This window comes from Falco rusticolus, chromosome 7 (genome assembly GCF_015220075.1).
Source record: "Falco rusticolus isolate bFalRus1 chromosome 7, bFalRus1.pri, whole genome shotgun sequence".
Taxonomy (NCBI): Eukaryota; Metazoa; Chordata; class Aves; order Falconiformes; family Falconidae; genus Falco; species Falco rusticolus.
Window position 1 is genome coordinate 20,721,167 of NC_051193.1, and position 14,820 is coordinate 20,735,986.

At 43.7% G+C, this 14,820-nt stretch overlaps 1 protein-coding gene across 1 annotated transcript in view; it reads left to right on the plus strand.

Annotated features, from left to right (window-relative positions):
• Window positions 1-2,422: 2,422 nt before the first annotated feature.
• Window positions 2,423-14,820, plus strand: part of KLF13 (Kruppel like factor 13) — a 36,080-nt gene continuing 23,682 nt past the window's right edge. Inside the window, exon 1 of the mRNA XM_037394611.1 lies at window positions 2,423-3,417. Coding sequence (XP_037250508.1) covers window positions 2,877-3,417 — 541 coding nt within the window. The 5' untranslated portion in view covers window positions 2,423-2,876. The remainder of the gene's footprint in view (window positions 3,418-14,820) is intronic.

Genomic DNA, 14,820 nt, shown 5'->3' on the forward strand with positions numbered 1-14,820 from the left:
GGACAAGTCTTTAAACCTAACAGATACATTGGGGACAAAAAAAAGAGTTAGCACTTATCCCTGCCATCAGCTCTAGCCAGCCATTACCTCCCCTCACAGCCTACCTGCTGCCCACGGGCCTGGCCGTGCACATGACGCAGTGCCTCTCTCCTCTAGCCAAAGGCTCCGGGAATGCGCCCAGCTGTGTCCTGCCCGCTCATACGAAGGCAAAATACAAACAACATCGGATCATAACCCTCATGGAGAGGCACACATCTCCCTGCCAACAGAGCACCCAGAAAACCATCCCCTGAGGAGAACCTCACCCAGCATGGAAGGTTCCTTCCTGATTGGCTGGCCTTCTCTGGAAGGTTCCAGAAAGGGAGCAGAGCAGCCAATCACATCTCTCGGCTCTCCTGAGGGCTCTCTCCTCAGGCCAGGCAAACAGCAGGGCTGTGCTGAGGGGAAATTCTTGGGACCTGCTGAACTCCCTCTTGGCCTCTACCAGCAGCTCTCCCCTGGCCAGGGCCAGGCTACTCCAACCCTCCAGAGCCACAGGGAGCTCTGGAGAAGCTGCTGCTACACAGCGGGGCCAGCAGCATGGCCAGGACAGGTTATGGTGGAACACTGTGGGATGAGACAGCGGTGAGGAGAGCTGGTAGGAGAGCAGCACAGCAGTGCTGAGGGGGCTGTGTGGGATGAGCACCACAGAGATAACCAGGGTGTCTCTGGAAGCTCCCCGTTAGTGCTCAGGCAAAGCCTGCTGGTGGCTGGTGACCACAGTAATCCAAGTGTCCCTTTTCCTGGCTGTTTACTGATAATAGTCCTTGGTGTTGGGGTAAGGACAGAGAACTTGGGCCTAAACTCTGCCCTTTCCTCAGCCCCCTGAAAACAGCCCACGTTTCTCCTCAAACCAGGAGAGCTGCAGGGTTTCTGCTCTGAATCTACTACTAATTCTAAAGAACTGCCAGGTATGTCTATGTAAGCAATACTCCTCCCTCAAAGAGGAGGTTGAGCTTGAACTCAACTGAAGTTTCTTATAAAAATGCTTTACCCAAAATTCCTTTTTCATCTAGGCAAGTCCCAGACTCAAGTTTTTTGTTTGGAAATGTGTAAATGTTTCCTCTAGATGTGCTCAGCAGAACAAATGGCATGATCTGCCTGCATCAGAAATATCTGGCTCAATTCCGCATTAAACCACATCCTCCCGCACGGGTTGTATGCCTGATTCCTCCCATGGCTGCAGTGATTCAAGTCCCGTGGAGCGCCACAGGCTGCTCTGTTACGAGAGCAGACAGGGAGCACTTCGGCAGACACAGGTTACCAACGAGCCTGACCCAGAGGGGAACTGTTGCATGACAACCTAAAGTACGTTTTTTCATAATGTGCAGCGGAAGCATGAGCAGACGTTGCTCCTGAACAACATTTTCATGTGTATGAAACTGGTATTTTACTCAACACCAAAACTATTTGAGTTTCTGCAACAGATGTTCACTTCCTCTGACACCCCCTCAAACCTGCCATCCAGAAAGGCTTTCAAAGAAGCCCTACTGCTTTCTGACCATCTCTGTCTCACAGGAAAGGTTTCTCTATACTAAAGACAGGAATTAAGTCTGGAGAAACGTTCCAACAAAAGGTAAGAAGCACCACAGACTAACTGCTTTCAGACCTGAATTCAAATGCATTTCTTTACTTTGGATTGGTGAGGTAGTCACACGCGCGATGCTCTTGTTCACTCGGGCATTGTGTCTGTAAAACTGGCAGAGCTGTTACCTTTTGCAAGCTGAGAATAATAATGAATAGAAAGTTATTTTCATTTGTACTTTCAAATAATTTAGAGGCAGCAGAGTGCTACAGCCAGAGTTTTGACTGAAAGGAAGGCGGTTTCAAGTGTGTTCCCTGGCAGTTACTGAAACCCATCGCAACCTATTAAAATCCACAGACGACCCCTGTCCGTGCAGCCGCGGCCCGGGCGGCGCGGCCTCGCTCTCTCCTCTCGCTTGCAGCAGTTCCAGCCTCACGCTGTCTAGTTCAGCCTCTTCCTTTTAACAGCTGAGCGCCTGTGAAGCCGTCCCTAGCGGTAGGGGCCCCGATGCGGCACGCCCCGAATCGTTAACACCCGTCGGGGGCAGCGACCTGCGAGAGGGGCAGGGAGGCCGCTTCACGCTCGCACAGCCGCCGGCCGGGGCAGGCTGCGGGCGCTTTCCCGCGGGCGGAGGGGCCGGCGCCCGCCGCTCTGCGCGCTGCGGCCCTGCGGCTGGGGTGGCTGCGGGGGGCGGAGGGTGCCGCACGCTCCCGCGGCGGGTGGCGTGGCCGCGCGGCGCCCCCCCGCCAGCCAATCGGCCGCTTCCTTTCATTTGCGGGCGGCGGGCCCGGCCCTGCCCGCGCGCTGCCGAGCTCCCGGCCCCGCGCGCCGCCAACCTGATGGGCGCAGGATGTGGCTTCGCGGTGACGTCAGGCCCAGATGTTTGTCCAGGCCACGCCCCCGCAGGGGTCCGGGCGACTCCGAGGAGCGATAACGGGGAAAGCTTATTCTACTGTCACAACGCAATGGAAGGGCTGGGGAAACCGCATCTTGATCTTATTGCGTTCTCGAAAGAACAGCATTAATTCATACTCCAGACAACCAGCTGCCAGTGCCCAGGATCTGTCTGCTCTTTTTTTTTCTCATCCATTGGACTTCCAACGCTTTTTTGATTTAGAGACGAGCTGGGTGTTATCGTCACGAACAAAGTCTGGTTTTGATGGCTGCTAAATCAGCCTTTACTTCTACAAAGAGATCCTAAGAAATAATAGAGGAAAAAGTCTGCTCACACAATCTTTTTAGAAAGGGAAAGAGCAGTGTTGTGGGGTTTTTTTCCCTCTTCTGTTTGGATTTCTTTATAAACTTACAAAAAATGGCAACAGCAGCATATGTGGATCATTTTGCAGCAGAGTGCCTTGTTTCTATGTCCAGTCGAGCTGTTATCCATAGTCCCAAAGGAGAGCCTGATCCTCAACCTGATGCAGCAATACCTCCTTCATCGAATGGAGAAGATAAGCGGGAAGTCAGAGAAACTGGGAAAGACAATGGATCATCGTTACTTGTGGTAGCTAGCATTTTAGCTGATCTCAACCAGCATGTCCCAAACTCACCTGCTCTAAGGATGGAAAAATCAGAAACCTTTGATATCACAGAACAAATACACATTTCTATTGCTCCTAAGGAGTTTGGGGAAGAAAGTGTGTCTTCGGCTGGTAAGCGTGGAGGAGGAAGAGCAGCCACACCTACTAGCCTGGCTGCAGTAACTGAGCCAAGTCCCAGACAAAAGAACAAACGCATGAGAAGCTGGACTGACCCTGGATCACCCCAGAAAAAGCACAAATGCCACTATGTGGGGTGTGAAAAAGTTTATGGCAAATCTTCCCATCTTAAAGCTCATCTAAGGACCCACACAGGTTAGTTACAAACCAGCCAGAGATTTATTTGTTACAGCTTGGTAATTAAAATGAATGTTGAAAAAACCAAAACCAAACAAACTTGTATTTGGCCACCATTATGGTTTCATCCCTCAGAACTCAAGCTCGGGAAAACCAAACAACAACAACAAACAAACAAACAAAAAAACCTCTGGGAATAAACCCTTACTGGGCATAGATTCACAGTTAACCTTGCCCTTTTTTATTACTTAATGTCACAGGGAACAGTGTGTGGGTCGTCTGTGTGGATTGTACCAAGCTGTAATTTCTAGCTGCTAGCCTTCTTGTTCGGTGTGTCTTCTACTTCCCTTTGCAATGCTTCTTACCCTCCCCCGTTTACTTTTTTCCTACCCCTTGCTCCCATCACTACCTTTATACCAGCTTATAACTTTCCATGCAAGCATCAAGGCTCTTGAAATTTTAAAATTAAATGTTCTAGAGGCACCTGAATGACTGTGTGTCTGTTTCTTTCTTTAGCAGACACTTGTGTGAAAGCTAGAGTAGGCAGGAAAGGCAGATGAGAGGCTGAACATGAGTCACAAGGAGACATTTGTTGAAAGTGTTGAGAGAGGGGGACATGGGCGGTCTCAAAAAAGCTTCTGGCAGCTGGGTAAAACCTAGTTCAAAACAAAAAAACCCATTTGGATGGAAGCACTAACTTGTTCTGAGCAGTGTTCAGTGGTTACTTCTTGGTGAAGACTTACCTGGCCACTTTTTTTGTTGCTATTATAATTTATGAGATCCACTTCATGTGTGTGTATGTGTGTGTGCATGTAAGTCTTGCAAGCACTATGAAGGTTATGCACTGAAAATATTAGGAGGGCCATCTTGAAATAGGCCCTGTGACTTTCCAGACCTTGTGCCTCTGCCTGGTGCTGGGGAACAGGATGGCTTCCAGTCAGACAGGGAGCACCAAAAACTGAGGAGACTGATCTCAGCTGAGGGCAGTGATCATAGCACATATGGCTGAGGCACCATACCGACTAGGGCGTGATTGTGCAAGCTGTTCCAGTGAGTAATTTCAGACAACAAATTAGTTCACGAAGATCTACGGTCAGTTCACTTTTAAAGAGCATTAAGAAAAAGATCCTCAGCACTAACTGTGACTCAGTGACTCTTGAACAGTTTCAGCTCAGAGGTGGCAGCCTCACGCACACAGGCCATACCTTCAGTGCACCTTTAGCTTTTCCCGTTGCCTTCCTGAGAGCAACGGCCCTTCTAAATTGAGGGCATGTTTTGCTCTCTGTGGGAGAGAAGAAAGCCCTATCAAGTCTGAGCATATGGATGGACAATTCCCTGTGCTGCACAGCCAAAGGAACAGCGTGTTCCTGGCACCCCAGACAGCCTGCCCTGCTTTGCACGGCGTAACTGCTTTTTGCCTCCTTGGGAGTTATGCAGAAAGGGTGCTTCCACTTGGCTTGCAGGGAATTGTCGCCATTAATTTTCAGTTCTTTTCCTTTCTTATTTCTGGCATTTGCCGTTGTCCTAACAGTTAAAGATAAATTTAGCAATGTTTTTGGGCTCTCAAACCAACTAGAGACCACGAAGGGGAACTCCTGTCCCTGATCGTGAGAGGAGGGCTGGGCATGCCCGCCCTGCGGGGAGAGGAGAGGGAGGGCAGGGCCGGTGGGGAGTGTCGCTCCGGGCTGCCGGCTCAGCCGAGTCATTCGGGGACGCTGGCTTGCCTCCAAGTTCTCTGGGTTTTTTTTCCTCCACCCCCCTCCTTTTTTTTTTTTTTTAACTCTTCATTTCCTGTATTGTTTCCAGGTCTGTACGGCTTAATTGGTTATTGCTGTAGCTGATGGCACTGAGAGAAGAGAGCCTGTGCGTGTCTGTGAGAGCTAGAGGAAAAGCAGGGAAGGGACTGGTTTTGCCCTCGGAGTGGCAGGACCCTCGGGGACTGCAGCTTCTTTTGTTTTCTTGTGTCTCCAGTGTCCGTGTGGGAAGCTTTAAACAAAGCTGCCAAGTTTCCCTCCTCACTGGCAACAGGTCTGTCTCTGTTTGGATTGGGTTTTAAACAGGCTTGAATGCCTTTTACTCCTCTTGCAGAATGCTTTCTAAGGTGTTTGATTTTTTTTTCTTTCTTTAAAAGAAATTGTGACAGGCTTGAGAAAAGTTTATATGACGCTAGGAGTTAAGCTAACAGAACAAGCAGTGACTTCCAGGACTGGCAAATATTTGTTTTTACAAAACACATAATAGGTTTTACTGATTTAGAACAAGGGGTTTGGGTCTCCTCTGGTTTCCGGTGGTCCTGAACTACTTAAGCAACATGTACACATCAGTCTGCCCATCTGTCAAATGGATAGGGTGGTGGCCATCCACCTCACCAAGCAGTGGTGAAAGTACACAGGCAAGGTGCTTTAAAGAGCTACCCTAGTAACTCCCAAACCTGTTTACTAAGAAACAATCAAAACCTTCTGCTATGGAGTGGAAATTCTTCCATGTGCTGTATGACTAGATGAGCTGGTATTTAGGGGTGAACTGAAGGCTAAGAACAGTACTGCAGGCTAGAAGATACTGATGATAGTGCTAGAGATATTTGAATAGTGCAGTTTATGACCTGCTTTAGAAACTTGCTTGTCCTTGTCTGCTACTGTGCTCAGAAACTAAAGGCTTTGCTCTTCATGCCTGGAGGAAGGATAGCCTAGATCATTGAGCTTATGGTGTGGCAAAGAGATAGAGCCTTCCAAGTACTGTTGGGTCAAATCCAGCCCAAATCCATTGGTAGGGACTGAAAGCTAGTACTATTTTCAGCTGTTCGGTGCCCCATGTGAAATCCTGATAGTTAGCGCCAGATTTCAGTGCCTAAATGTCCAAAGCAAAAACCATACTGCAGAGGATGCCAATTATCCTACTTAAAGCAGAAGATGGAATAGCCAAGGAAGCAGCATCTGCCTTTTGTCCTTAGGCCCTTGCTCTGAGTACAGGGTTTTAGAATGAAGTTCTCTGTTAGAACATAATGTGCTAGAGCAATCCACAGTCCCTTGTGTTTGGTACACTAGCGGTTAAGCTATCTCAGCCTTATGAATGCTTCATCTTTATTAAATTGACAAACCCTCGAACCAGGCAGAAAACATTAGTCACCAAAATCCTTGCTGTTCTCTCCACCAGCTTTCAAACTCTTCCCCTCCCCCTACATTTCTTTTCAAATGTTTATGTTTTCCACCCTACTCTCTCACTAGATGTCCTGGAGTTCAACGTGATCATCAGCCACAAAGCCCTTGAAGTTTTAATGTTTACCAGAAGGTTGTATTTAGTGTCAGTGGGTAGATGTCAAGCCTAGATTCTTTTCCACTGAGGTTCCCATGGTCCTCAGAAGCTGTGTTGTGATCCACAGATGCAGTACCCTGTTTGTCCCAAGCTATATTGATCCCACTGATACAAAAATTTCACTGGCACACCAGTTTTAAAAATTCTCTCCACTCCTGAGAAAATTCCTAAACAGAAAGGACTTTCAGAAAATCAGATAAACCATTTACATGATAAAGTTCTCCTTCCTGTAAGCAGGTTTTTGGCACAGGGTCACTAGGAAGGTTTGGAAATTCTCTGGAGTCACTGGGAACCAGTTTGTCTCTTTTGATGCAGCAGTGGGAGGAGAGAGATAGTGCAGAGCCTGATAGCCATCTACAGGCTACAACCTCATAAAGCATTGTCCAGGAGCACTGTGTTCTGAGAGGCTGTAGAGAGCCACAGCATACTGCATTATACTGTGTGATTTACATGTAGAGAAAAACTGACTGGATTTCGGACAGGGATCACAAGAATCCTATGTATTGCAGCCCCCCAAATCACTGTGACCTCTCAAGCCATCTTCATTAGCATGCCATTATGAATGCAGAGAAACCTTAATTCCATTGAAATGTCCTTCTAAACTTACTGGTTCTAGTCACTAAGTAGTACCTCATAATGCAGAGACGGCTTGTTGATCATCAGAACTAAATGTGTTTGCACAAATTAGCGTAAACTAAGGAGGTGTGGGTACCAGTCTCAGTCTGGACTCTTAACTATGAGAGTCTTGCACTGAAACAAACTTGGGGCCCAGGTGGCTCCTCTATTAAACTAGCTGACTTTATGGCTGTTGGGACACAGGAAGAAGGGAAGACCATCCTAATTATCTTACCCTTCTTCCTAGATGTCAGGTTAGGAATCATCCAAGAGAAAGCAGTCAAGACCTTTGACCTCTAGCTGGGAGAGCTTGGACAGCTATCTGTTCAGCCTACTTAACCATGCATTTATGAAGGATATGTTACTTCATATCTGTTGTTCTTTTCAGTCTAACCCTTATTCATGAAATATTAGCTGAATTTAAATAGGTAGAAAAGACTGACTCCTCTCCATTCACTTTAAGGAATTTTCCATTTCTTTACATTAAATTTTTATAATAACTTTTTTGAGGACAACACTAAAGAACCATATGAGAAAAGTTAGTTTTTAACTTATGTACCCTCTTTCCCCCCTCAATTACTATGTCTTGTTTCCCTAAGCAAAATTTTTCTGATTACTTTGTAACTGAAGTATGTGAAGATTGAGAAATTCATAATGTATTTGTCATTTGAAAGCAATCCGAGAAATAAAGCAATCAGACTTCACTGTGACAAGTGTGACAACAGCATAACAATTAGTCTGGTCAAACTGGAGTAGCATTAGGCCTCTGTTTAGGCTGGTAAAGTGGCCTTTGTATAGAGTACACATAGTAAGTTTTAAACAGGAGGTGGTTTTCACTTTCAGTTCTAGTTTGCTCTAATTTGCTCTGACTACATTAATTAAAAACACAGTGATAAAGCACAACTTCTTTGAAGTTGGTCTGAATCAAGATGCTACCTATGTGCACGTGAAGAAACTGATTAACCAATGTAGCAAGAAGCAAGTTTATGTATCAATGAAAAAGTTTCTCTTCCTTTTTACCACCTGGCAATTACCAGAAATGTAGCTGGTTAGCTAAAAAATGTGGACTAGACGTGGCTCTGGTTTCCTTTAGCTTGCCTGTAGGCACACAGTGATTCTACATGCATGTGGCAAGCAGGCAGTGTTTGTGAAGACGCAAGCCTTCACAGGAGAAGATTAGGAGAGGAGAAACTTAATATAATGCCTCCCATGCCACTCGAGGGAGCAGAGGAAAACAGGGCTGCACACTGCTCTTGTGCAGGGCAGGAAGAAATGAGTGGGTGCCACTAGTTCAGTCCATCCTCTGAGTTGCCAGCTGGGCTGCTCTGGATGCCAGGACTGAATGGGAAGCTGCACTCCCTCTGAACAGGATGCCAGAGGAAACTGGAAAGGCCTTTCCCCAGTGCTGATTTCTCACAGGGAAGGGGACAGAGCTTGGCCCTCTGTGTGTTTGCTCGTCAGTTTCAGCTTTAGTGGCTGGGCCTCCTGTTTTTGACTTCTTGTGTTAGAAGTTAGGAACAGCTAGCTGGCTCTGTGTACCTAACTCACTATCATTAGCATACAGTCAGACTGTCACAAAGCTCCAGTGTGCCTCTGGGCTGCTGTATCCCATAATGCTCTTCTGCTGCCTTCCCCCTCCTCTCTTTACTAAGTGCATCAAAATCTTTTCTGTAAGGTTTTTCTCTGAGGTGGGCTAAAACGATAGCTTCAGGACAGCTTCAAAGCCAGCCTCATGAAACAGTTGTCTGTCCAGCCTGAGCCATAAGCATTCTTTCTCAGTGTTAAATAGTTCAGCAACCTGCTCCTGCATTTTTCTGAAAACTGATGGTCTTACATGTCTTTTAATAAGCCTGTATTTTCAAAAACAATACAAAACTGCAAAGCATTGTTTTAGTTCACTCTGAAAGAGCTTTGCAACTTCTTTCTTACTTCCTCTAAGAAAGTTTTAACATATTAAAAAAAAGTCAGCTGAAAACATAGAACAACTTCATTTACAGCCCTGCCTAAGTCCTCACCCTAACATGCAATTCCAAAGAATGAAGTTTTTACCTAAAAATACCGATCCTAAGCCTGCATCAAACTATGTTCATTGAAGATAACAAGCAGCATATATGCTGTATGTCTCTTTTTGTCAAAATCTTTGAAATAAGCACAGGGCATACATTTCTTAAAAGAATAAGCAAGTTTTAAAACTTACCTTTTTCAAAAGGAATTGAAATCAGGAAGAAAGGCAGAAGAACTACCCTTACTCACTCCTTTTACCTGACTGGTTCAGGACTGAATAATAGGATTCAGTTAATTCAGCTGCAAAAGAGTTGGGTTTAGATTGGTTGCATGGAGAATCCTGATGGCTGACAACTGTATTTACCACACTTGAGCAGTATTAGCTGCTAGAGATAATTACATCTACAGGTTTTTCTTCCCTTCCTTTCACTCCTTTTTCTCCCCAGTCTTTATGGAGATATTAATAATGCAGAAGTCACAGAAATGAAGGTTCTGATAATAATTAACAGAGCTTAGGCATTGTAGCTAAAAAGCCATTAAAGCAAAGCTGTATTTACCATTGTCATAACTGTGATGGAGAGAGGGTCTACTACAAAGGAGACTATTTTCTTTTTCCTTCTTCACCATTGTCTTTGAAACAGGTACAATCAGCATAGTTAATATTCTCTCTCCATAATTTCCCTCCGCTTGTCCCCTGTTTGCTTTTCCTGAGTGAAGGAAGAGGAAGACATAAAAGACAGGTGAGTGTTGCATTGAATCTGAGGAGACACACATGGTTGTGTTGTACTGAAACACTCCATAAACCGGGGGGTGGGGCGAGGCGACATGCAGAAAGAAGAATCAATTTGTGACTTCCACAGTTCTTCGGAAATCACATTTTCTAAGACCAAGACAGTTACTGAGACAAGTCTAGCTCAGGCAGTGAGTTGCCAGCCTGTGCAACCTGTGCTCAACTGAAGTTGAGCAGAGGGTAATTAACTGAAAATATCCCAATTAGAGTATTGCTGTTCCAGTCAACATCATTTACAGAATATAGTGTTGAGGAACTGCTTTGCTACAGGGGGAAAGCTTTGTGTATCTAGTGGAAAATCAGAAACTTCACAGAATTCTCTTTCCACAAACTATCTTCCTTTTAGCATGGAAGTGACACTTGGGCCCAGTGGAATGAGATCTGTTAATACTGGAAGTGGTGTGGATGGATCACCTTCCAGTAGTTTTCTTCATCCTAGACACCAGTAGCAGCACTTTCCTTCTCAACAGCAAGACCTAAGTCTTACAGATAGACTGGAGTAAACCAGCAAACAATTTTTTTAATGAATGAATGATTGCAATTGATAGCTGTGTTTGTATTAGAAATTAATCACAGCCTTATGGAAAAAGTGTTCTGAATGATCTGTATACGATTCTTCTGCCGTAGCACATACTTCTCTGCAGGACACTGGAAAGTATTTGTTTGTGACATGAGTTGTGCATAAACAAACCTTTCACTAAACTGGAGCTCTTTATGAAACAAACGCACAATTGGATTTCATCTGAAAAGAAGGCACCTTTAACCATTTAAAATACAACTGTTGCATTGTGTTATTGTCTGGCTGAACAGGGTTATGGCACATCCCAGAGCAGGAACCTGGAACTTGTTTATATTGGACATGTGGTTTCTAGTTCTGTTTTATAAGTTAAGCATGTTCCAACTTCCCCCCTGCCCCCTTCCAATCTTGGATCAGCTGTTTGGAAGTCAGTGCTGACAGAGCCAAAAAAATACTCTGCTGTTCAAATGCAGGACAACCTTTGAAGGGTCCTTTCTGTAGAATTTCTATAGGTATACTTTTTTCCCCTTTGTTACCCCCTTGGCTTTTATTAGGTAGATTCACATGGGCAGTGAGATCATTATCTTGCTGTGTTCAGTTTAACAATAGCTAGACAATGTGGGTTATTTAAGTGCAGGCACTGAAGTCAGACACACATATCCTGTATTTTTCAGGTCTTGCAGATTCAGCAGATCTTATAGGGCCTCCACTTAATATAAAAGTTTTTAAAAGTTCAGAGCGCCACTGTTTAGTTACTGGTAGAAAAATGACAGAAGCTTTTTTGCAGCCCTAACATAAAAAGTATTCACTAACCAGGAATTTGGCACGAGTCAAATGGAATTAAAGTTAGCATATCCTTAAATGACCTCTAGTGCAAGGAAAAGGTTTTCTGTAATCAGTTACAGTGCTTTTGTAGTGCTCAGGAATTATAGGCAAAATATTTGTGACTGGGTGTCTGTTGACGTTGCAGTCAATGAATCAATAAACTGTCTTAGATTTATTGCGCACTATATTTCTACCAGACTGCGCTCTATTAATTGGTTATGTTATATGAGTTTTTGGACTAGAAGCACCTGAAAAATTCACATGAGCGTGCATTGTGTTGCTGCTACATGTTTTGTGGCTTTCTGTCTATTTTGGTCCTGGAGCCAGCTGGAATATCCCCAGACAGCAAATACACAAGCAGAATGGGTATGCTGGTCATGTAGCCTTTGCTGCCTGCCTTCAACAGTAGCTTTTAAAACTGGTCAAGGAGAGAGGCAGAAATGCTAACCACTTAGTTCCAGGGTAAGACCATCCGAGTACAGAAGCCTAAAAGGATGTATTGAGCTTTTTAAAGTAAACAGCTGTCAGTATTTCCACTAGAGTAACTTACTGAGAATCAGCTGAGAAGGGTTAGAACATGACAGCCTAGTCCATCTTCAGGTGTTTCCTGCAAAAATTTGCTGAAATGGTGAGCTGTTTGTTAGTAGATCAGAGAAATATTTGTTTTGCAATTTGGAGATAAATAAATGAAATTACATTGGTACAAATTTACATACTAGACTGAGGCTTTATAGATTCTTGCAAAACCTCACTGTGCGTATGGGCCTTTCCTGCATTCTTAATCTGGTGGTTTAGGATCCTGCTATAACAAATACGAACAGGGATGCTGCTAAAATTTCACTGAACCACAGACTAATTCTTGTTATGTATTATAGGAGTTTACTGAATTTAAATTTGCAATTCCTTTTAAGTGCCAGCAGAAGGAATGCAGACTAGCATTAATGTGATTGCTTTGGCAGTTTTTGATTGTTGTGGTGATTGATGTATTTTCCAAGACCAAGGTGAATTGTATGCAGCTTTCTTATGCATGTGTGTGAAACTCTTAATAGAGCAGTGAAAGCCCCTCTTAACTCAATAGAAATTTCCGTTTGGTGTTATCTGTGTCCATACAAGCAGTGCCAATAGAATGCTGGCAGATGGCTAGTCTTATTGGATAATATATCCAGGGTGTATTTGCAAAGTATGTTTTTTAAATTCTCTGAACACGGCCAGAACAAAACTGAATTTCTTAGATACCCCAAAAGATTACATCTCTGGATTTGCATACATATTTTTTTTTCTCCTTTGTCCAGAGCTGTACAGTATTTGGCCCTTCCGTTCCCCCAACTTTCATCATTCTTGGAAACAACTGAATTCTCGCTAACTTTTTAGAAATAGTCTTTCTCAGATTGGCAACATGTGCAACATCTTCTAGCTTAAAAAAAAAAATGTAAAAGCAAACAACCAGAAAAGCGAATGCTTTGGGATTTATAGATACCCCTAAATAGTATTAGCATAAATACACCTATAAGAAATGGATTTAAAAGCTCATTTTTTCAAGAAACAGCTGAAAAGATGTAGAATTTGGTCTTTGGATGAAGTAATTCTGTATCATGTGTTTAATAGATGCTATGGTGTGGATTTAATGAATCAGTTTTACTTTAAACTGTATGATAGGAGAGGTTAAGACTATCTTCAGTAAATCACCTACCCCTTGTCTTCAAAAAAAGTAATGTCAGTATCCCTAATAAGGTAACGTGTTATTTTTTAAGCACAGAATTTTGTGTTTTATTTGGAAAGAAGCACTTCCTCTCCCCACCACCTGCACATATAGTAAGCATTGCATTGATAATATACATAAACATCGTTTTGCATACAAATAAAGATCACTTATGGTGAACCCTAACTCTGATTCTGTCCCTCCTTCATGTGCTGGTGAAGCTTTGAGGGGGGAATAGTGCTGCTGCGGCTAAGCGGATTAACTCAGCATTGCTCTAACAGTGGGACGTGTGGCCTGGAGGGAGGAGGATTCTCCCTGTCCCCACCATCTCCAGCTCTTAGCTGCTCTGCAGAAGAGCTGTTACTGTTGAAAACGAGTTTTCAAGTGGCAGACAGGTATGATAGCTGCCAGAGTTTGCGGAGGGCCTGAAACAGTAACTTTAAGAGGAGAAATGTCTCAATTCATAACAGTGAGTTTTAACAGATGCTACTGAAGGTATTTTAGAGGTTTGGCATGCATCTATGGCATTCAGAGCCATTACTTCCCAGTCAGCTTCATCTATAGTGCAGCTCCCACGTAATCTGCAAACTCTAAAGTCTAGAGAACAACTGAAAACTGATGTTTACACCATAAAAATATGTTTAAAACTGTTAAAGTGAAACTGTACCCATGTATTGTAACTCCTATAATCCTGATATGCTGATTTATGAAAGACCCGTAGAAGCACAGATATGCCAGTGGGAGCATAACTGAACGTTGTTGGAAGCCAGTTCTATTCACAATTCATTCGATTCTGGTTATATTCCATAGCTTTCGGAACATCTCACCTGCAAGTAGGTTCAGTTATCACACAAGTTTGGGGCAATTACTCATTCTTAAAGACTCTTCTACTATTTTTCTATGTTTTCCTTCAGCTTGAGTGAGTTTTGTTGTGTTCACATTGCCTTTCAGTCTGTTGGTCAGTATCATTGTTGGCACCATCTCACTGACCAACTCAAAAATTATTTAAGCCAGCACCTGTTGGAGCTTGGAGTTTAAATGTAGAAGTCTAACTGCTGGGGAGCTATTTTAATTGGCAAGTCTCGCTGGTAGCTTTCAGAGGATGAGATGGTTGGGCAGCTTACAGTGTCATCTTTGCTGTACTCACTGAAGTAAGCAAATATTATACAACAGCTAGCACAAATGCGTTACCATGAACCTTGTCCCAGACTTTTAGAACTGAGAAACATATGGGTCAAATATCTGTAGAAACATGACTGTCAGATACCTTGTACTGTCTAAGGTGGTAATTTACAAAACTCTCATCATACAATGCAAAGACAAAGCTGTATTGAGAAACAGCTTTTAAACACTGCTTATCAAAGTACAGATGTTCAGCACCAGCATCTTCTAAGCAAAGTTTCAGGCAGTCCCCAAAGGGGTGTTCTTTTTTTAAAAAAGCAAAAAACAACAGAACATTTTGTTATTCTGTTTCTTACTTTAGCTTCAGTGTATGGAATTGACCATGTTTCTGGCAAGCAATATGGACTAAGCAAACATATTCTCTGCAACTGTAAACTCTCATCTGACTCATACCACAAGATCCTAGATGGTGAAGGGCTATTAATTTTTAGATAGATTTTTTGCTAACATTACTTACTGGTGAAAAGCCATGTAGAA